The sequence below is a fragment of the Trypanosoma cruzi genome, genomic scaffold, assembly GCF_000209065.1.
Source record: "Trypanosoma cruzi strain CL Brener 1047053517083 genomic scaffold, whole genome shotgun sequence".
In the NCBI taxonomy this organism is placed as follows: domain Eukaryota; phylum Euglenozoa; class Kinetoplastea; order Trypanosomatida; family Trypanosomatidae; genus Trypanosoma; species Trypanosoma cruzi.
Genome location: NW_001849564.1, coordinates 183,816 through 206,920, shown reverse-complemented (window position 1 = coordinate 206,920; position 23,105 = coordinate 183,816). Strand labels below are relative to the sequence as shown.

At 53.9% G+C, this 23,105-nt stretch overlaps 3 protein-coding genes and 2 pseudogenes across 3 annotated transcripts, besides 10 other annotated features; 1 reads left to right on the top strand and 4 right to left on the bottom strand.

Annotated features, from left to right (window-relative positions):
• Window positions 1-15,823: part of a sequence feature (areas not merged during assembly with more than two copies in the genome that could not be assigned to a particular haplotype) that runs on past the window's edge.
• Window positions 682-5,419: a mobile genetic element.
• Window positions 5,429-5,468: a microsatellite.
• Window positions 5,432-10,349: a mobile genetic element.
• Tc00.1047053508873.170 lies at window positions 10,352-11,236 on the bottom strand (annotated as a pseudogene).
• Window positions 13,884-13,913: a sequence feature (AT_rich).
• Window positions 14,691-14,725: a microsatellite.
• Window positions 14,750-14,793: a sequence feature (AT_rich).
• On the bottom strand, window positions 14,928-15,704 carry Tc00.1047053508873.160 (mucin-associated surface protein (MASP), putative; the record flags this gene model as incomplete). Its single annotated transcript, XM_816613.1, has 1 exon — window positions 14,928-15,704. One exon carries the CDS (start codon window positions 15,702-15,704, stop codon window positions 14,928-14,930), a length of 777 nt encoding a protein of 258 aa, XP_821706.1.
• Window positions 15,824-16,149: a sequence feature (areas merged during assembly that could not be assigned to a particular haplotype. This can correspond to areas where the two haplotypes were merged or to regions with more than two copies in the genome that were merged during assembly.).
• Window positions 16,150-23,105: part of a sequence feature (areas not merged during assembly with more than two copies in the genome that could not be assigned to a particular haplotype) that runs on past the window's edge.
• Tc00.1047053508873.150 (mucin TcMUCII, putative) lies at window positions 16,254-16,817 on the bottom strand (the record flags this gene model as incomplete). The annotated part of the gene is made up of 1 exon (XM_816612.1): window positions 16,254-16,817. The coding sequence occupies one exon, from the start codon at window positions 16,815-16,817 to the stop codon at window positions 16,254-16,256; it is 564 nt and encodes a 187-aa protein (XP_821705.1).
• Tc00.1047053508873.130 (uncharacterized protein) lies at window positions 19,800-20,345 on the bottom strand (the record flags this gene model as incomplete). Its single annotated transcript, XM_816611.1, has 1 exon — window positions 19,800-20,345. One exon carries the CDS (start codon window positions 20,343-20,345, stop codon window positions 19,800-19,802), a length of 546 nt encoding a protein of 181 aa, XP_821704.1.
• Window positions 21,542-22,435: a mobile genetic element.
• Tc00.1047053508873.116 lies at window positions 22,111-22,653 on the top strand (annotated as a pseudogene).

Sequence of the window (23,105 nt, the reverse complement as noted above, 5' to 3'; positions counted from 1 at the left end):
CACCGCACACCATGAGACAGAGAGAATCAGTACAATTGCAAATCCTACACACCCTCCCGCATAACAAGGGTTAAAAAAAAAGAAAAAGAAAGTTGACGCTCCGGCAGAAGTCCCCAAAAAACAAGGAAAAATCAATCCAGAAAAACTTTATTTTCACATTACATGCAGGAAAATAAAAGCACGACGTTGTGTATAAATAATGGACTTCACCAAAAAATATATATCATGCTGTTCCAACAGGCCACACAACATTCTTCACAATTAATTGCGGCATCCGGCCTGTTCCTCCACTCCTCCCTTCGTGCAGTCCGTGGGACGCACAGCAATGAGGCCGGCACGGCGTGTGAGCAAATAAAAACAAGAGAAAAGGAGAAACACGTCACACATGGCAGTGTGCAGCAGCCAACCATTGAATAAAGGAACGGCAACGATACGTATTATTCCAGGAAAACAGAAAAACCAACAGCAAAATGTAAATAATAAAAGAAAACACGCATGCAACGCGGCACACGTTCTCCGTGAGGAGCCGCAATTCCACACACTTCGGCTCACAAGGCCGCCACAACTCCACACAATCCCAGAAGAAGCAGCAACAATGCCCAATACACGCACACACGCACAGTGCCGTCAACAGTTAACTCTCGCAGTGTCAATTCCGAGTCGTTGAGCAGGGCAAAGCAGTTTTTTCCCCTACTCTTACCAGCGCGTCTAGCTATACAGTGCCATCTGAGTGCCGAAGAGGTGGTCGAGCAACGAAAAAAGTTTCCTGCTATGAAGCAACTGCCATTGAGAGAACTTTCCGAGGCGAAGGTCCTGTTCAATGCCCAGCCGTTGACGCACAGCCAAGGTGCCTGGACATTCTAGAAGCAGATGGTGCAAGGTTTCCTGCTGGTCAATTGGCGTGCTTGTGGAAGCTGGCTGATCCTGCGGCAGCAGAGATCGCCTCCTGGCACTGCTGTTTCGATGCCGTGTGGCGTCTGGGTTGTGTGCGCAGCGATTTCTGTGCTGTGCGGTGCTTCTCCGTGTGGGGAAAACCATGTCACAGAAATCGCATTTGAGCTCGGGAAGCGGTGGAGGATGTTCCGGATGAAATGACCGACAGTGACTGACGAGACCCGAGAATCCCGTCAATGTAGAATTACAGTGCGGACATTTCTCCTTCCGACGGCGTGTGACGGCCCGTCTCCTTACTGGAGAGACGTCTTCCTCCCTCGCCGACGGGGGAACAGTGTCCGTCCCCGGTGCAGTTGGATCGTTGTTAGAGCGCATATATGCAGACTGTCCCGGTGAGATGTTGCAGAATCGGCATTGGTTCGTGCAATCTCTCACGGCCCAGTATAGTCGGCCCCAGAGCTCAGATTCCCCGCACCTTGCCCTTGCGAGGTGAACCAGTTCCTGACGGTGTAGAACTTCCTGAGTGATCAGGTCCTTACCGCTGAGATCGGATGGCCTTGTGCCGCAAAGCAGGTAGCGATGAGTGTCTTGACGAATGGTACTACGCCACTTGTTGGTGAGCTGGGTAGTAAAACATGTCAGCAGATCCGTGTGCCATAAAGGTGCGATTCCTTGCTCCGTGTATTGTCCACTTTCCATAGTCTGCGTCGCATACTGATCTGCAGGCTCGTTAGCATGTACTCCGCAATGTCCGTAACAAAACTGTAGGTGCACGGACCAGCCAGCACGCGTCAGTGACAAGAGACGCTGCCAGAGCCGATCCTCCGTCCAGTCTGTCTGACTGAGCGGGCCCTTGTTTAGAGCCGCTAGAAGAGACTGACTGTCCGTAACCACAAGCAGGGTTTTACGCCTGTGTCGGATACGAGGAATCATCAGCTTCTCTAGGGCTAGAAGCAGCGCACGGGATTCCGTCCTGTAGCTGCATGGGCGTGCACCGCAGTTTATGCTGGCCTTTTCTATTATCTCCGATGAATTGGGGGATGAAAGCAGTATTCCAACCCCTGCTGACTTGGGAACGTCGACACCGCCATCGGTCGCAAGTATCCACGAACGATGGCTGTGCAGCGCTAAAGCCTCTTCGCTGACTCTGCGCTTTTCCCTTATCAGCTCCTCTTCGTCAGTTATTGAGTGGTCTATCGGAAGCTCCACACCGATGGTGACCCGGTGAGCGGAGGCCGCAAACCAGGGAGGAATGGAGCTGCGAAAGAACCGCTCTTCGCGTGGTAAGCTCTCGGTGATGCCATAGTCCTTTGTGTATGCGTCTACGAAGGCATATAGCTCGTCTCGAGATAATGGCGAGATGCGGAAACCGGCGCGAGGCGGTGGCTCAGGCGGGGGTCTCCGCATCCAGTCCATCTGACATGCGCGTGTGTTCTCAAATATTGAGAGCCGCGCGCGCAGGCAAAGGACGTGGAGCGGCGGCATATTAGCCTCCAGTAGCGCGGATTCCGGGTCAACAGTGCTCGGAACTCCGCTGACAATGCGTGCCAGAGTTGCGTACGTCTTCTGCATCTCATTCTTCGCTGAATCCGTCGCTACTGCCCATATGAGCTCGCTGCCATAGCGTAATTTGGAGCACCGTATCCAATGACGAACGTGCGTAGGTCATGTGGAGATGGTCCCGCCTCTTTGTGCGCTATGCAGCGTGGCTGCGATATCCGTTGCGAAGTGGCAGCGCATTGCTTGGTGGCCGCCACATTTAGCGTCAGTCGTGGATCGAGATCCATGCCGAGAAGCTTCGTAGTTCGCGATGCCCCCATGGTCATGACTGGGATTTGACATCCAGCCACTACCAGGGGCCACCTTTCTTCGCGATCATAATCTGACTCCGTGTGCGTGGATAGTGTGAACCAGGCAGCTTCACACTTTGACGGGTTGATGGCCAGGCCATTTTCCTGACTCCACGCATGCAGTTTTTGAAGAACCATGTTGGCAGTGGGAATGGCGTCTTCCCGGGACTGCCCCTTAACGATAATAGAGAGGTCGTCCGCATACATGTCTGCCGTGACACCCGCAAAGCTGTTCAGCAGATTGAGAAGTGGGTGTACGTAAAGGGAGAACAAATACGGTCCCAGCACGGACCCGTGAGGAACTCCTCGCAGCATGGGACGCCGATCGCTGTGTCTGTGGCCAACTCGTGTCTTCGCGTAGCGACCACATAGAAAGTTTCTAAGCCACCCTCTACAATTCACCCCCGGAATATTAGCCAGCAAGCGACTGAGGACTCGATGATCTATGGAGTCAAAGGCCTTGCTGAAATCGACCAACACCAGCAGAGTCCGATGGGGTCTGTAGTGGAGTTGATTGCCAATACCGCTCTTCTTGGGAAGGCTCACTTGGAAATAGTGATTTCTATTATGCTCCACTTCGTGTGTCAGGTGTGCCAGCTGCATCGTCGTGGTACGCATACTACGATATGCATACTGGTGGGGGTGCGGCGTCCACACCCAAAGCAATCTCTTCAGTACCATTTTCTCAGCAACCTTACTCACAATGGAGGTAAGGCTGATGGGTCGATATGACTCAAGCAGTTCCGGCGGCTTACCGGGTTTTAAGAGTGGAACGATGGTAGCGCGTCTCCACTCAACCGGAATCGTACCGGTCGTCCAGCTGTGGTTAATGCAACGAAGAAGGAATCGGAGGCCCTTTGACGAAATATGTCGCAGTGCCTCACTGTGGACTTCATCCGGTCCGGGGGCCTTGCCATACGGCGTGTTACGTAGCGCAGCAAGCAGTTCCGTACGATTAAAAGGTGCATCAAGAGGGGAGTGAAGATGAGCAACTAAACCAGATGTGGTGGCAGCTTCGTTTTTATCCTGTGGCTCGGAACTAGATGAGAGTGAAGAGCCTGAAGTAAATGTAGCGGCAGACTCGCTGTTGTTCTGCTGCCCAAAAAGAAAAGAAGCATTAATGTTCAAGGATGCACTCTGTCTGTTGATGCCTTTGGAAAACCTAACTGCCTTGTGAGAGGGGTGAAATGGAAGAAAGATGCGATTGAGAGCATTCGCTGCTCTCCTTGCTGTTTTATAAGTGTGTTGACCATCTCCTAATAACATTGATGTGGGAGATGGAAGTGATGCCTTTTTTCGTCCGGAAATGTATTTCCATGCGAGTGGCTCGCCTGGATTTAACTTGCTGATGCGGCGTAGATACGTGTTGCGCGAGCGCTCTCGGAGTAGGAGGAAGAATTGACTCCTTGTCCGTTGCATTTCTGCCTCACGGTCGGGCGTCGGTAACTGCAGATAGCGGGCCTTGCTGTCGGCAGCAATCCGCTCTGCCTCCATGAGAGTGTCGTCCCAAAGCCTGGGACCGTCCTTGTGCATGCCGCGGGGGCAATGTCGTCGATACGAAGTAATAAGCGCTCTCGTGAAAGCTTTGATGCCGGTGGACTGCTTCTTATAGTCATATGCCGGAAGTTGTGCGTCGAGGTCCTTGATGAATAAATCCCACTTGCACTTCCCCCAACTGTAGAAAAACTTAGGTGCCGAAGGTATGGTATCCTTAAATGCCTGATGCAGCGTAAATGTCAGCATGTAATGATCGCTAAGCGGCGACACGGAAGCTGACCAATCCGACACAGTCAGATGCTTTGACCATGTCAGATCGATACAGGATCGTTCTCTTGTGCCACGGGCATACGTGATCTCACCGGGGGTGTTAACCAAGGTGAGTCCCGCATCCGTGCACAGTTCTAAAAACTCTGCAGCAACCTCGCTTGGAGAAGTCTCCAAGAATGGCTCCCACTGTGGGTGATGCATGTTGAAATCCCCGCACAGCAGGAGCGGCGACGAGGCTGGAAGGCAGTTTACTAACCGCCTGAAGGATTGCGTTACTTGCGGTGGTGGTCTCATATAGGCACTCGCCACAATAAGATCACGGTTCTGGTCCAGAGCAACCCGGACCACCACCACTTCAAGGCAGGTGTCATGCTGGGGGATGATGAGAGGTATACGCTTGGAGCGGAGAGTCGTACGCACCAGCACCGCCACACCGCCTCCCTTGCCGATGCGCGACTGTGCATAGAGCACGTAATCTCCAGTGTGCATGCTGGCGATCTGCTCTGACGACTTCCAAGTCTCCTGGATGGCTATTATGTCTGCTCCTTGAGCCATTAATGTTGCGAGTTTTGACGGCATGAGGCAAGAAACGTTCATCTGGAGCACTGCTATGGGGCCTGGGTTCTGCTCAATGTCTCCGCTTAGCAGTAGCTTTTGTCGTTGCGCGTCACATACGGCACGCGAACGGTATGTATAGCGCTGATAAGCGCCGATGGAATTCAGCAGCGGATAGAAATACCGCTCCGCGGGCAGCCATGTAAATGGCTCCATCTGGTGCCCTTCCGACCCGTTTGTGCGGCGTCTCCTGCCTCTCCGCGGGCAGCGGATGGGCAGCAGGCACTTGGCTTCCTCTCTAGCAAAGAGTACTAGACCCTGGCACCACGTTGAGGTGGCTGGATGAGCCAGGGATGCCTGCATTTTTTTTTCTTTTTTTTTTTTTTTTTTTTTTTTTTTTTTCTACTCTTACCAGCGCGTCTAGCTATACAGTGCCATCTGAGTGCCGAAGAGGTGGTCGAGCAACGACAAAAGTTTCCTGCTATGAAGCAACTGCCATTGAGAGAACTTTCCGAGGCGAAGGTCCTGTTCAATGCCCAGCCGTTGACGCACAGCCAAGGTGCCTGGACATTCTAGAAGCAGATGGTGCAAGGTTTCCTGCGGGCCGATTGGCGTGCTTGTGGAAGGTGGCTGATCCTGCGGCAGCAGAGATCGCCGCCTGGCACTGCTGTTTCGATGCCGTGTGGCGTCTGGGTTGTGTGCGCAGCGATTTCTGTGCTGTGCGGTGCTTCTCCGTGTGGGGAAAACCATGTCACAGAAATCACATTTGAGCTCGGGAAGCGGTGGAGGATGTTCCGGATGAAATGACCGACAGTGACTGACGAGACCCGAGAATCCCGTCAATGTGGAATCACAGTGCGGACATTTCTCCTTCCGACGGCGTGTGAGGGTCCGTCTCCTTACTGGAGAGACGTCTTCCTCCCTCGCCGACGGGGGAACAGTGTCCGTCCCCGGTGCAGTTGGATCGTTGTTAGAGCGCATATATGCAGACTGTTCCGGTGAGATGTTGCAGAATCGGCATTGGTTCGTGCAATCTCTCACGGCCCAGTATAGTCGGCCCCAGAGCTCAGATTCCCCGCACCTTGCCCTTGCGAGGTGAACCAGTTCCTGACGGTGTAGAACTTCCTGAGTGATCAGGTCCTTACCGCTGAGATCTGATGGCCTTGTGCCGCAAAGCAAGTAGCGATGAGTGTCTTGACGAATGGTACTACGCCACTTGTTGGTGAGCTGGGTAGTAAAACATGTCAGCAGATCCGTATGCCATAAAGGTGCGATTCCTTGCTCCGTGTATTGTCCACTTTCCATAGTCTGCGTCGCATACTGATCTGCAAGCTCGTTAGCATGTACTCCGCAATGTCCGTAACAAAACTGCAGGTGCACGGACCAGCCAGCACGCGTCAGTGTTAAGAGACGCTGCCAGATCTGATCCTCCGTCCAGTCTGTCTGACTGAGCGGGCCCTTGTTTAGAGCCGCTAGAAGAGACTGACTGTCCGTAACCACAAGCAGGGTTTTACGCCTGTGGCGGATACGAGGAATCATCAGCTTCTCTAGGGCTAGAAGCAGCGCACGGGATTCCGTCCTGTAGCTGCATGGGCGTGCACCGCAGTTTATGCTGGCCTTTTCTATTATCTCCGATGAGTTGAGGGATGAAAGCAGTATTCCAACCCCTGCTGACTTGGGAACGTCGACACCGCCATCGGTCGCAAGTATCCACGAACGATAGCTGTGCAGCGCCAGAGCCTCTTCGCTGACTCTGCGCTTTTCCCTTATCAGCTCCTCTTCGTCAGTTATTGAGTGGTCTATCGGAAGTCCCACACCGATGGTGACCCGGTGAGCGGAGGCCGCAAACCAGGGAGGAATGGAGCTGCGAAAGAACCGCTCTTCGCGTGGTGAGCTCTCGGTGATGCCATAGTCCTTTGTGTATGCGTCTACGAAGGCATATAGCTCGTCCCGAGATAATGGCGAGATGCGGAAACCGGCGCGAGGCGGTGGCTCAGGCGGGGGTCTCCGCATCCAGTCCATCTGACATGCGCGTGTGTTCTCAAATATTGAGAGCCGCGCGCGCAGGCAAAGGACGTGGAGCGGCGGCATATTAGCCTCCAGCAGTGCGGATTCCGGGTCAACAGTGCTCGGAACTCCGCTGACAATGCGTGCTAGGGTTGCGTACGTCTTCTGCATCTCATTCTTCGCTGAATCCGTCGCTACTGCCCATATGAGCTCGCTGCCATAGCGTAATTTGGAAGCACCGTATCCAATGACGAACGTGCGTAGGTCATGTGGAGATGGTCCCGCCTCTTTGTGCGCTATGCAGCGTAGCTGCGATATCCGTTGCGAAGTGGCAGCGCATTGCTTGGTGGCCGCCACATTTAGCGTCAGTCGTGGATCGAGATCCATGCCGAGAAGCTTCGTAGTTCGCGATGCCCCCATGGTCATGACTGGGATTTGACATCCAGCCACTACCAGGGGCCACCTTCCTTCACGATCATAATCTGACTCCGTGTGCGTGGATAGTGTGAACCAAGCGGCTTCACACTTTGACGGGTTGATGGCCAGGCCATTTTCCTGACTCCACGCATGCAGTTTTTGAAGAACCATGTTGGCAGTGGGAATGGCGTCTTCCCGGGACTGCCCCTTAACGATAATAGAGAGGTCGTCCGCATACATGTCTGCTGTGACACCCGCAAAGCTGTTCAGCAGATTGAGAAGTGGGTGTACGTAAAGGGAGAACAAATACGGTCCCAGCACGGACCCCTGAGGAACTCCTCGCAGCATGGGACGCCGATCGCTGTGTCTGTGGCCAACTCGTGTCTTCGCGTAGCGACCACATAGAAAGTTTCTAAGCCACCTTCTACAATTCACCCCCGGAATATTAGCCAGCAAGCGACTGAGGACTCGATGATCTATGGAGTCAAAAGCCTTGCTGAAATCAACCAGCACCAGCAGGGTCCGATGGGGTCTGTAGTGGAGTTGATTGCCAATACCGCTTTTCTTGGGAAGGCTCACTTGGAAATAGTGATTTCTATTATGCTCCACTTCGTGTATCAGGTGTGCCAGCTGCATCGTCGTAGTACGCATACTACGATATGCATACTGGTGGGGGTGCGGCGTCCACACCCAAAGCAATCTCTTCAGTACCATTTTCTCAGCAACCTTACTCACAATGGAAGTAAGGCTGATGGGTCGATATGACTCAAGCAGTTCCGGCGACTTACCGGGTTTTAAGAGTGGAACGATGGTAGCGCGTCTCCACTCAACCGGAATCGTACCGGTCGTCCAACTGTGGTTAATGCAACGAAGAAGGAATCGAAGGCCCTTTGACGAAATGTCGCAGTGCCTCACTGTAGACTTCATCCGGTCCGGGGGCCTTGCCATACGGCGTATTACGTAGCGCAGCAAGCAGTTCCGTACGATTAAAGGGTGCATCAAGAGGGGAGTGAAGACGAGCAACTAAACCAGATGTGGTGGCAGCTTCGTTTTTATCCTGTGGCTCAGAACTAGATGAGAGTGAAGAACCTGAAGTAAATGTAGCGGCAGACTCGTTGTTGTTCTGCGGCTCAGAAATACAAGAGATAAGAGAGGTGGAAGAAACTAAGCTAGAAGTAGCGGCAGACTCGTTGTTGTTCTGCGGCTCGGAGCTAGAAGAAGTAGAAGAAAATGAAGTAAATGAGGCAGCAGACTCGCTGTTGTTCTGCTGCCCAAAAAGAAAAGAAGCATTAATGTTCAAGGATGCACTCTGTCTGTTGATGCCTTTGGAAAACCTAACTGCCTTGTGAGAGGGGTGAAATGGAAGAAAGATGCGATTGAGAGCATTCGCTGCTCTCCTTGCTGTTTTATAAGTGTGTTGACCAACTCCTAATAACATTGATGTGGGAGATGGAAGTGATGCCTTTTTTCGTCCGGAAATGTATTTCCATGCGAGTGGCTCGCCTGGATTTAACTTGCTGATGCGGCGTAGATACGTGTTGCGCAAGCGCTCTCGGAGCAGGAGGAAGAATTGACTCCTTGTCCGTTGCATTTCTGCCTCACGGTCGGGCGTCGGTAACTGTAGATAGCGGGCCTTGCTGTCGGTAGCCATCCGCTCTGCCTCCATGAGAGTGTCGTCCCAAAGCCTGGGACCGTCCTTGTGCATGCCGCGGGGGCAATGTCGTCGATACGAAGTTATAAGCGCTCTCGTGAAAGCCTTAATGCCGGTGGACTGCTTTTTATAGTCGTATGCCGGAAGTTGTGCGTCGAAGTCCTTGATGAATAAATCCCACTTGCACTTCCCCCAACTGTAGAAAAACTTAGGTGCCGAAGGGGGTGCCGAAGGTATGGTATCCTTAAATGCCTGATGCAGCGTAAATGTCAGCATGTAATGATCACTAAGCGGCGACACGGAAGCTGACCAATCCGACACAGTCAAATGCTTTGACCATGTCAGATCGATACAGGATCGTTCTCTTGTGCCACGGGCATACGTGATCTCACCGGGGGTGTTAACCAAGGTGAGTCCCGCATCCGTGCACAGTTCTAAAAATTCTGCAGCAACCTCGCTTGGAGAAGTCTCCAAGAATGGCTCCCACTGTGGGTGATGCATGTTGAAATCCCCACACAGCAGGAGCGGCGACGAGGCTGGAAGGCAGTTTACTAACCGCCTGAAGGATTGCGTTACTTGCGGTGGTGGTCTCATATAGGCACTCGCTACAATAAGATCACGGTTCTGGTCCAGAGCAACCTGGACCACCACCACTTCAAGGCTGGTGTCATGCTGGGGGATGGTGAGGGGTATACGCTTGGAGCGGAGAGTTTTCCGCACCAGCACCGCCACACCGCCTCCCTTGCCGATGCGCGACTGTGCATAGAGCACATAATCTCCAGTGTGCATGCTGGCGATCTGCTCTGACGACTTCCAAGTCTCCTGAATGGCTATTATGTCTGCTCCTTGCGCCATTAATGTTGCGAGTTTTGACGGCGTGAGGCAAGAAACGTTCATCTGGAGTACTGCTATGGGGCCTGGGTTCTGCTCAATGTCTCCGCTTAGCAGTAGCTTTTGTCGTTGTGCGTCACATACGGCACGCAAACGGTATGTATAGCGCTGATAAGCGCCGATGGAATTCAGCAGCGGATAGAAATACCGCTCCGCGGGCAGCCATGTAAATGGCTCCATCTGGTGCCCTTCCGACCCGTTTGTGCGGCGCCTCCTGCCTCTCCGCGGGCAGCGGATGGGCAGCAGGCGCTTAGCTTCCTCTCTAGCAAAGAGTACTAGACCCTGGCACCACGTTGAGGTGGCCGGCTGAGCCAGGGATGCCTGCATTTCGTTCAATGCTCCCTTATCACGGATATACTTCGTGGGGTCCTTGAAAAACTCCTCCAGCACGGCATCCCGGTTGGTGTCCACAATGCCCCTGCCGTCCAGTTCCCTTGTAAGAAAGTCGTTCAGCTTCATTTCCTTGACGCGGACCCTTCCTTTGAACAGTACTTCTTCGATATTAGTGGAAATGGTAAATTTCATTTCTTGCGTTCGTCTTAGCCTTTCCTCTGCCTCCCGCCTCGCTTCTGTCGGTACCTGCGTGAGTACTCTGTTTGGTGTTCCCCTTGCAAGAGGAGTGATCGTATCCTTTTCTTTCATAGTCCCTACGTTGCCCGAGAGAGAGCACACCTTCTTGAAGAGGCTTAGTAATGGCCTCCAGCGCTTGGTGCGCAGTGAGGTTAAGAATTTCTTCAAGAAGCCGCTGGTCTTGTACGTAATCATCCGGCTCCTGAACAAACACCTCCATCGTCACATTGTGGTCTTTCATCAACGGCCGCCTGCCGCCAACACAATTCCAAAGGAAATCACTCAGCCTCATGTTGGTGCTGCTCATGGTCCACTGCGGCCACACTCTACTCCCCGCCACATGTCGAGCTGCAGCGTCGGAACCATCACAAGAGCCATGGCGAGGTGCCATCACAACACCCGTGCGGTGAGGCATCCCACTCACACCGCCCAACTGCGGCCAGCAGGTGCCGCTGGCTCCAAAGGACACTCGCGGCTGTTTCGTCCCGCTGTCCCAATGGCGTTGGGCGTGGCACTCGCACGGCTCGGTGGTCGGTGCGCCACGCAGCCGCACTGCAACGCCTGTCGGTGAAGCAGTCAAGGCCCACCGCCCCCGCAGCGACACAACGTGCAACCAACCACAACACCGCCACATTATCGCCCTTTTTTATTTTATTTTATTCACGTTGTCGGTCTGTTTGCCCTATCACCGACACTAGTAATGAGTGTGCACACCTTCACAAAAGAATAAAAATGAACAAAGAGAAAAGGAGGCACAATCCCACCGTCCCGATGCAACTCAACACTCTCCTCCACCCACCACCATTGCCGCACAGGAGACCGCAGTCACATCGCAGAGTCAGCACCACAATGCGCACCACACCACCGTGCAGTGAACGATGGGCGAGACGCAGCCTTGCATCGCCCCGCTCCATTTTCCCACCACTCAAGTGTTGCGTGCACACACAAAGCAGCAAACACAATCAGAGTGCACACAAACCCAATCAACACCCTCACTCGCTGAAGCACATTATTCGCATGGAGTGACAACATTTGAGGACACACCAGCAGTAGCAGGCTGCATGGAATTTCCCTGCCAGCCCTGTGAAAAGAAACAACAACTCTGCGGAGTCAAAATGGCAGTCCCTCGGTGTTGCCCGCAGTTCACATGGCAGGAATAATTACACGCACACATAGCTCCGGACGCCTCGCTGTTTGAGTGCCCAACAGAACATGTAAAGAACACCTGCACGCAAGACGGCATTTAAACACGTGAAAAGTCGGCCTGCTTTCTCCGATGGCGTTGGCGAGCAGTCCCACACAATCCAATCAAAGTAGCACGCCGGACAGAATGGCGTCCGTCAATCAATAAAAAAATGCGACACTGAAAAGGAGCAGAGAAGAGTTGGCGCATGCGATTGCCAGTGACAACTGTGAGCAAACCCGCCAGCACCAACTGAGGTGCCGAGGAGCACGCTTGTACAGAACTGGCCGTCAGGCAGAGAGGACAAATAAAACAAGAGGGCAGCAAACCCTCTCGTTCAATGTCTCCTGACCGCGACACCAGAATCAAAATACCATGGACGATAAGAGCGGCAACGCCTTCTCCAAAACATCTTGTCAGGAGGCCGCAGGACCTCAGGAAGGGAGGAAGGCAGCCACAGGGGGAGGCAATAAAACGACTGGCAGGCACCTTCACGTCGACGCGCACCACATCCGAGTGGACTGGGAGCACAGACCGAACCGCTCGGAAACACACGCATCAAATCCGCAAAACAAAGTCGCAGTGAATCGACAGGAACTCCCCGCCCAAAACAAATTTATAAAGTAGCGTTTCTTAAGGGGGAATCCGCTTTTCCGACGACGGCACGGACGCCTCGCAGGAACTTCTTGCAAATCTCCCTTCGCAGGTCCGCAAGAAAACGCAGCGGAATAAAAAGAGAGCGCAACGACGCAAAAAAAAAAAAATAATCCTCCTCACCGACCAGGTGGCAGGCCGCCCTCGCGCAAGTGGACAAAACACAACTTCACTCCGGTCTTGTCGTGGTGGTCGTCCCGCAACATTTTTTTTCCTTCTCGTCGCAGTGCACATCCCCCTCCCACAAATCATTTGTTCGGGACGTGTTCCTGCGGCCAAACATCGCGCTGCTGGATCCCGCGGCACAGTCCTCGGCAAAGAAGTGAGGGAAGGAAGAGGGACCGCAGAAGGTGCGAGCAAATCCGAATTCGGTGGCGGTCGCTGCAGTGAAGATTGACGTCCCGCGCGGTGTCCCTTTTCTAGGTCCGGTCCTCACCGTGCCATGCTCTCAGCGTGCGGTGCGCCGGCCGCTCCGAACATCCACACGTGCTTGCGTCTCACCGTCGCTCCCAGCCCCGTTCGTTGGCTGCATCAGGGATGCCGCCATCCGGAGACGGGCATAAGGACGTTGCATCCAACAAAACCTTCAGAGGCACCCGCTGGGCCAACGACGACCGTCACTGCGGGATGTGCGGCCCTTCCGCCGCCCACCTCAAATCGCACTTCTACGCCTCCTCGAGCAGCAGCAGCAGCAGCATAAATACACCGGTCCACTAGGAGCCCTCACCAGCCATTGCAGGAAGACCACTGTGCCTCAGTGCTATGAAACCCAAACTGCATTGACGGGCCACTTCGGAAAATCCTGTCGCATCCTCCCCCATTATGCGGAAACACATCCATCGTGCATGTGGCCACCGCAGCCAAATGAATCCGGTCCAAATACCATCCAAATCAAATTCACCTTTCTTCACGCCATTCCTTCATTCCATACGCCCTGAACCTCATCCGCACGTGCCCACTCACACAAGCCGCCATAAACAGATGGCAGCCGCCCAACGCTCCGGAAAAACACGCCCAGCACGCACGCGCATAACAAATGACATGCGCCAACGCACGACACGACGGCGGAGAAGCGCACACCAAAAGGATGCGGCCCTCCACAGCGGTCGCAGCCCACCGCGCGCATCGCACCCGCAGGAAGAGTGACTCGCGGTGCGCGCTCCCTCTCTCCTCCTTCCCTTCATGCCCACGGAGGAAGCAGCAGCCACCCGCAACCGCCAGCACACGCCACAAAATAAGCATCCAAATCGAATGAAATCTGCATTTTGTGCGTGCATGTGGTTGTGTGTGCCTGCAGACACACGAGGCAAAGAAGTAGAAAAGGAGCAGAGCATGTGAAGGGACGCACAAACAAAAATGTACGGCGGAGGTCCATGGCAGAAATAAAGAGAAAAGGACTGCTCAGGCTCATGATACTGCACTGCAGAAAAAGCAGCGGCAATTCAATAAAAAATATAAAAATAAATAAAAAAAACTCATCCTCAACGTTCCACTCCTCACAATTTAAAAAGAAAAAGAAAAAAAAAATCGTCCTCTATTACGGCCACACCCAAATGATAAAAAAAAAAACACAAAAAAGCACCCAACCACCATGCTGCTCCAGAAATCGTCTGCTTATTTTGTCCGAAAATAAAATTAAAAGATATTTAAATGTCGTTCAACCGTCCGACCCTCTGTGTGTCCGCACATCGTTTATATTTCATGGGGTCATCTGCGTGTTGCTGCTCCCCTCAGCCCTCCCATCGGCGCGTGAGTGCGGCCCGCAGAGCAAAGTCACTCGTGTGTGGGGACTGAGAGAAGCACGCAGAAATGACGGCGGTCGCGTCACTCCATCGGGAGAGTGAGCGCAGCAAAAAAAAAAAGAAATCTTAAAAACACGGCGGCAGGGTGTGGCTGTGTGTGTGTGGCGCTGCGGGTGTCTGCCCGCCCTGACCGCAAAGAAACAAAACAAGAGGGAAGAAATGTGTGCTCCGCCCCACAGGCCCTCGTCGCACGCCCACACGTCACGGCTCCCTCAGCGCGCCGTTCGTCGCCGCCCCTCCTCATGCGTGCAGCAGGCGAGGCGCACAGGGACGTCGTCACGAGCGTGTCGGTGGGTGTGCGAGTGGAGCAGTTGGGCGGGAAACACACGGCACCCCTCACAGGAAGAGTGCAGCAAGAAACAATTAAAAGAGGGAAGAGTAGAAAAGAAAAAAAGTCCATAGTGATTGCCCCAAAAGCAAAAAAGAAGAGATGTGGGGAGCAAAAGATTAAAAAACGAAAAAAAAAAAAAAAATGAGAAAAAAATTTTGAAACAAGAAAGTAGAAAACATTTAAAAGTTTAAAAAAATTACAATAAAAAACAATAAAAAAAACAAAACAAAAAGCCGAAGCGTGGGACGACCAGCGCACACACTCTCATTGCTCCCGTAAAGCAAAAAACACACAGAGGCAGAGAGTGAAGGATTAGTGTGTGTGCGGGCGGTGCACGGCACTCTCTCCCTCACTCTCACGCGGCCACCACAGCAACAGCCGCACACGCAACAAGAAGAAGAAGCAAAAGAGGGGAGGTGGTGTGGGAGACCGCGGTGCTGCCGTCGGTGTCGTCAGTCTCGTTTGTCTCACGTGTTCGGGTGGTGTTCGCCGGTGACTTCTCGGAATCCCCCTGAGTGGCCGTCGGTGTGGAAGTGGCGTTACCAGCTGGGCGTGCTTCATGTGTTTTTGCGTCGTCGGTCGGTGTACGGCTGCTCCTGTCAGCCAACTCACCACCACCACCAGGACCACCGCCTGTGGAGGCCGGCGCTTCAGACAGCTGTTCATTATTGACCGGATCTGTCTGCGGGGGTTTCACAGGCTCTGGTGCAGCACCTGGTGATCCTTGCGCCTGCCCCTGCAAAGCGCTGGCAGCAGAACTTGACGACGGCAATGGCGAGGCAAAAGTGGCGTCTGTGGTTGCGGCTGCAGGCCGGCCACGAGAGGTGACGCCGGAAATCCCAACCGCCGTTTTGTTTACGCATTTCTCAACTTCTGTATCGTTGTGCGCGGGTAACGTGGCATTTACACTCGTAATGAAAGACATTCGACAAGATAATCGAATCGACTCCAGCACTTCCTCTGTGAGCTTTTCGATGGCCTTAGTCACCTCCTCTGGAGTCATCGTTTCCTCCGCATTGTCACGATGCGGAGCACTTGATGAAGTCTGCGTCGCATCACACAACCAGGCACCGCACCACAGCACGCAGAGGGCACACACCAGCAGCACACGGCCAGCCATCATCATCGCCATCACTCCTGTCAATTGCGTGCAGCCTTCAGCACAAACTAACAACACGTCAACGCAGAGTGAAAGCAAAAAAAGAGACAAGTCACGCAGCCACGCACAGTACCATCCAGCAATAAGTGTCAAATGGCAGCAGCGGCGCACACACACCATGAGTCAATAGGAATCAGTGGGAGGACAAAAAAACACACACAGCCTCGCAATAGTTGATCAGCAAGAAAAACACACAAGAAACAATTAAAAACGAAACAACACTTGACAAACAGCAATAAAGTAAAAACACACAAAAAAGCTGCACCAAATGGCTCCAGTGTGCATGCACTCACACGCAAACATGAGTCCACGCAAACAGTTGTAAGCGTGCCATGCATATGAGTTTGTCCGGGAAGCGTTCAACGTGACGGATACAGGTAGCAGCAACGCGGAACACACAGCAGAGCAGCTGAATCAAATGAAGCAAAAACAAAATCATTACTTATTTATTACGAAACAAAAAAAAGAAGCGCAAAAATACACGTGGTTGAGTGCTGGCACGCACAGCCCGCACACTCCTCTTCAGCCGATAGTGGTGTACGCCAGCGCGGATAAGGCGAGCAGCGGCGGGGCACACACCCACGCAGAGCTGCTGAGGCTGCCGTCCATTTCGCGAAGACGTGACGGTGCGCGGGTGGTCGTCGTTGTTGGCACCTCGGGCGCAGTGGCCGTTGTTGTGGTCGTCGTGGTCGTAGTTGGTGCATTTGATTCCTTATGTTGTTCATTTGACTTGTTAGTGTTCGTATTTTCAGTCCCTTCCTCAGTGGATTGACCATCTTCGTGTTCTTGATCCTGTGTATTATTGGAAGTATTTTGTGACTCTGCCGTTCCGTTTACTGTAGCCGTTACCTGTGACGTATGAGTCGGCGTATTTGGTTTCCGTTCCTCCTTCCCTTCCATCTCCTCTCTTGTCTGTGGCAAAGGAGAAGTTACACTCTGCGGATCCGTCTCCTGACCTGGTTCCCCTTTCTCGCCATCCTTTGAACCAGATTCACCAACTTCACCTTCACTTGTTGGCACGCACACGTACGGGCAGCAGCACAGGGCGAGCACCAACAGGACGCACAGCAGACGGCACGTCATCATCGTGAGGGTGGTCGTTCAGTGGTGTGGAGCTGATCTGCACAGTCAGGGACATGGAGAGCAACAGGGAGACGAGAGGTGCGGCAGACACACACAGAGGGCACACCACATGAGGAGAGGGCAGCAGCCAGGCATGCACCGTACGCCGCACACCACGCACGACACACACCCCAATCCACGGCAGCAGGCACACACACAGCCCTGCCGCAGCACCAACACACAGATGGAAGAGGGAGAAGCAAACAGGAGCGGCACACAAGGCTCCACCGCATGTGCATACGGCGAGAGCGGTCCGTCGTGTCGGCACCCCTCACGGAGGGCACGCACACACACAAGAGGAGGTGCAGCGCACACAGCAACACAAAAGCAAAGTAACAATGAAAAGAATGATCCCCGCACACCACGTGGATTGTTGGTCCACGGGAAGCGCAGCCAATATTCATCACAAAAAGATGTATTTTTTCCTCTTCAATTTATTTTGTGACAGCCATGAGTGAATAGCGAAAAGGCTCCCCGTACAAAAGTGACAACCATTCAGTCCTAAACAGGCCTTCGTGCAGGCTGGGACAGTCCAAACAGTCACAGTCCATATTATCAATGACAGGACATTACCAAAGTGGATGAGGCGGAGTCTCCCGTGGTCCGTCGTTGATGAGCAGCCCGTGGCGTCTGTGATCAAGCGGTGGCGGAAGAGCCTGGTCCATCTCGAGTACCCGCGTTTGTGCTTCCTGCGTGCCTTGCCTACTGGCATGCTTGGATCTTCGGTGGCGACCTGCGCACGAGGCGCCTGCTAAGAGGACGGTGGCGCCATTGTGGCATCCGCATGTGAGGCCTGTCAAACTATTTGAACGCCAGGCCGAGCACGTCGTACATGTGCCGTCACGCTGCGGACAAACGGGCGCACCCTGCCGCAGATTGGGCAGGAGAATGTCAATCCGCCGCTCGCTGGCAGGCAAAAATTTGCGGCGCTTTCGTCTAGAAGAGGTTCCGGCGGAGGCAGTGGCGGGCCGGTTTCCTCAGTAAGAAAGGGAAGGCACCACCGACACAGGGAGTAACTTGTGATCCGCAGGGCGCGTGCAGGCCTGTCGAATAGGGGGCAGGAGTCGCATAGCGCCTGCGCGGCGATCCGCCACTCGGGCACGATGTCCGGGTCAACACCAGGAATAGAGTTCCGCCACACCGACAAGCGCCTGTCATGCGGTGTGCGCCTTCCTTTTCCTCCTGGAATTTATTTCAGTACAGTCGCCTGACTGCGGTGAGGAGGCCCACGCGCCAGGCATTGACGCAGTCCTGCGGGAGGGATCGTGCAATGACGGCATCAGCGTCCGCTGTCACGTTGCGTGGGGCTCCGCAGTGCCATGGTGAAAATGTGGAGCCAACAGTGCGAACTCGATCCACCAGCGAATGCGGCATCATGCTAATCTTCTCGGTGACGCCGTCGTGCCCCGCCAGCGAGCCAAGACGGAGTGACTCCATCGCCGAGAGGGAGTCTGTGGCGGCAGGAACTCGAGTGGGCGATCGGGATGCTGCTGCCAGACGGGGAACTGTCTGCGGCCATGCTCAGTGGCAGGACACTCCGCTCGGCAGGAGCACGCAAGGCTGCCAGCAGCTGCGCGGTGAGGCCCCACAGGGAGCTCGATTGTCCGGGGAGTAAAGTGGCAGCGCGGCGGATCCAGACGCATTCTCAGCGAGAGACGACGAGCCGTCCGTCCAGCGGCCTGCGTCATACAGCTCCGGAGAGGCGCGGGCCGCTTCAAGGGCGATCGTCTGACACCGTCCAGGGCGTCCTTGGCATGCCGTGGCTGGAAGACGCCCACCCCGTTACGGCTCACAGTGTCCAGATGACAATTCGCTGCCCAGCATGAGGGGCGCGGATTTGGTGCGGGGAGATCCCCATGTTGCCGCAGAAGCGTCGCGGTTCCTTGAGGACGGCATCTCCTGGAGCGGATAGTCTTTGCCGTCTTCCCAAGTATTGACTAAACTGTGTTTTCCGAGCATATCACGCCACGCACGTCCTCAATATATCGGAGAATTGTGAGGCGTTCGTGTTGTGTTGGGTGTGCGGAACCCAATGATCCTCCGCAGCGGTGCTGGATTAATTTCCATGTGGACAGAAGTATCCTTCTTTGATGCGCGTGGTCCGAGCGATGCCGTGCAGCTGTCGCCGTGCCGCACTTCCGGGCTGTGGAGGTGAATGGGGACCGGACACGGAGCGATTGCCTCGCCGCCGTCGTGCAACGCTCTGTGGACTCATCCAACCAGAAAGGACTGCATGGTGTGCTGGGACGCACCAGATCCTGCGTCCAGCCGCAGCTGATGGCAGCGTGGCACGGTCTACTTTGGTGTCTGTGTGAGGAATTTTGCTGTTTTTAAATTTTGGTGCGGACCGATGGTGTATTGGTGTTTTCTGATTCGGTAGAAAAATTGCGTTTTGAAGAAGCCGTTGCAGGTGTTCAGCGTCGTCGTGAATAACAGATGTGCGTCTGCCTCCGTGAAGGCGACAACAATGTCCTCGGATTACAACATAAGGCACTGCGGCTTAATCTGGTGTTTCACAGCAATTTTAATGGACAGGGTATTTGATTTGTGGTTATTGGGTCCTTTGTGGGAAAGGTGGGAGGTTGAGGGCATGAGGACTGAATTCATTGAGTGGCTGCGTTCCGTTGACTTGCGGCCAGTCGTGGCACTCTTTTTGGGTTTGGTGGCTCGTCTCTTTTGTTTACTTCCCACTGCAGCACGTGGATAACGCTGATCCGAGGAACATTTGTTTGACTGCGTGTGGGCTGCTGCCGTGCGTGGTGCATGGACTATGTGATTGTGTGGGGAGGTGCGTTGGGGTGACGAATACTTCTGTTTGGCGCATCGCGGTGTGTCGGAATGATGTTCGGATGACATGTGGAGGGCGTTGCTTGTGATTTGTGTATCTTCTCTGGTGGAGCCGACATGTGTGCGGGGATTGTGGCATTGCTGGCTGACAGCTCCACGTCACTTTTCGGCATTCCTGGATGTGCTGAGGAATGACGGCTGGCGACCAGCGTGTTGGTGCTGCTGGCGGGAATAAGTGCATCGGGAATAGGCCATTTTCTCTTTTCCGTGCTGGAGCCGATGAACTGGCACGAGGGCACCGGCTGCAGGCTGCCTGCCAGCACGTGTGAGCAGCGGATCCATGCACACACCGACGCCCATCGCAAGAGCGTGTGCGATCACGGTGGCCTTTTGTGGCGTGCTTTTGTGGGCGTCAGCCCATCGAAGAATGTGTGAAGCAAACGGCTGACTGCACACGAGGAAAATAAGTGCGTGCACTGTGCCGTGTTTCAGCGTTGATGGCAGGGCGAAAGGAGGCCCGTGCTGCAACTGAGATCTTTGCGTCGCGAGGGATGTCGGTGTTGATTTTGGATCGTCGAGGGTGAAGTGATTTTGCTGCTGCCCGTGTGTGTGGCCACTCCGGCAGAGGACGGACACAAAAGGGAGGGATGCAGGCGCTGCGTGTGTGTGTGCGCAGGTGCCATGCAACAACGTCACAGCAAACATGCTGCGACTCGGTGACCCTCACATCGTTGTGGTCCTCACGAACAGCCGAGGCACGGCCCACACCGATGCAATTAGTGGACGGAGTGAGGCATCTTTTGAGGTGCTGCAGGGAACAGGATGTGTTGACGCAGCCACGACGTGCATGGAGTGTCACGATGGCACAGTGAGCTGTGGCTGGTGGAATATTTACTTCTCGGAGGCAACGGAGAGAGAGAGAGCTGCTCCTGCTGCTGGCGTCGTTGCTGCCCCTTGTGGCCTCCCATGCCGATTATTGTCTGTCCGCTGATCATGGGTGGTGTGCCTCCACTAGTGACGTCGTCTGCAGGCATTTCACAGCACCAGTGAAACACACATCACGTCGCATGCTTTGGCTGTGGACATGGTGTCGTGAGTGCAGCCGGCATTGTTTTGCCCGACTCCTTTTCACTGCATTGCGACGAATAGACGCGTCTCCGCCCGAGTCATTCACAGCAGCTTCGCGTGTTTTGTACTGCCAGCACAAGACTCTCTTGTTGTCTGACGCCTGGCTGACAGTCAAGCACCACAGCGTTGGGACATGCAAGGATGTGGACTGCCGCTCACGGTGTTGGGCACCGCTGTTTGGATGCGGCGGCCACACGAGCGGATGTATTGTGGCACAATCAAATGCGTGAAGTACGCGGAATCACAGCGGCTGCAATAATATCAGCGGTGTGGCACCACGGAATATGTGAGAGGGTGATGCATGATGAATCACAGTGGGCGGCATGCGAGGGAAGTGCACCGCGACGGAGCGTCATCCCGCCCTCAGCCTGCGTGGGAATGTGCACCCACAAAACATATATGGACGAGGCACCACCAAACACACATGCCCTTCTGTGCACCAACAAATAGGAGCGAAGGTGCGTTCTGGTGTGTGGGAGTCCACTCACATATTTTCATTTTCACCGCAATAAACGGCGAGGAATCAGGTGCCACAGCAGCGAGAGGAAAAACAAACATCTATTGCAACACTTTACCAGCGAAAGGCAGGAACAACACAAACCGAATTATTGGCTGCACCAACACAAGAAACATTCACAAGATGGGAAAACAAATAATTGTGCACCCTGCAGAAATCCCCAACACACGATCCAGGCATGAAGTTTTGCCCTCCGCAAAAACAAAACAACGCATGCAGACATCTGCCAACATCCAAACAGAAACGCAAACAAATGGCTGCTTGCTTTATGCCATTCCCTGCGCTTATTTTTGTGTGTGCTGCTGCTGCAGTGGTTTCCAGACCTGTATGAAGTGGTGTGCGCTGAATATGAACGAAGACCAAAGGCAAATGAATTATTTTTGTGAAGAATATTTGCTGCAATTCCCGTGGGCCAACAATCCACGTGGTGTGCGGGGATCATTCTTTTCATTGTTACTTTGCTTTTGTGTTGCTGTGTGCGCTGCGCCTCCTCTTGTGTGTGCGTATCCTCCGTGAGGGGTGCCGACACGACGGACCGCTCTCGCCGTATGTGCATGCGGTGGAGCCTTGTGTGCCGCTCCTGTTTGCTTCTCCCTCTTCCATCTGTGTGTTGGTGCTGCGGCAGGGCTGTGTGTGTGCCTGCTGCCGTGGATTGGAGTGTGTGTCGTGCGTGGTGTGCGGCGTACGGTGCATGCCTGGCTGCTGCCCTCTCCTCATGTGGTGTGCCCTCTGTGTGTGTCTGCCGCACCTCTCGTCTCTCCTGTTGCTCTCCATGTCCCTCACTGTGCAGATCAGCTCCACACCACTGAACGACCACACTCACGAGGATGACGTGCCGTCTGCTGTGCGCCCTGTTGGTGCTCGCCCTGTGCTGCTGCCCGTACGTGTGCGGCAGAGAATGCGGGGGTCAATAAAGCTCAAGTTGATGGTAAAGACTCCAGTGAATTGTCCCATGCACCTGGAGTAAAACCAGCCACGAAGGTCGGTGAGCAAGGTGAGTCAGTTCCGGGGCCGGTTACTGAACGGCGAAGCGAAGTCGGACATGGTGGAGGTGCGCCCAATCCACAACCGCAACTAAGTGCTGCTTCCAATGAGTTACAAGAAGGTACGAATGATAAGAAAAATACAGAAAGTGGCACGAGTTCGTCCTCAGAACAACGAAATAAGAGTGAAGAAGATTCCGCCCAGAAGACCACGACGACCACGACTACACAGGCACCAAGCGCTACAACAGGGGCGCCAACCACGACGACCACCCACACACCGTTACGTCTTCGCGAAATCGACGGCAGCCTCAGCAGCTCTGCGTGGGTGTGTGCCCCGCTGCTGCTCGCCGTATCCGCGCTGGCGTACACCGCTGTGGGCTGAAGAATTGTATGCGGGCTGTGCGTGCCAGCACTCGACCGCGGGGATTGTGCGCGTCTACTGTGGTCCATTGTAAGTAGCTAAATACGAGAAAATAATGATTGTGTTTTGCTTCATTTGCTTCCGCTGCCCTGCTGTGTGCTCCGTGTTGTGCAGCCTGTATCCGTCACGTTGAACGCATCCCAGACACACTAGTATGCACGACACGCACACGAATGTTTGCGAGGACGCATTTTCTTTGTGCTGTTGCGTGCGCACTGGAGTAATTCGGTACGGGATTTTTTAAAAGTTTATTGCTGTTTCGTCACTCCCGTTTTTTTAAATTGTTTTCTTATTAGTTGCTGCGGGGTGTTTTTTGTGTGTTTTCCCCCTTCACTGATTCCAACTGCCTCATGTTGTGTGCAAGCTGCTATTATTTGTTGCTGTACGGTGTAGCGGCCGTGTCTCTCTCCTTT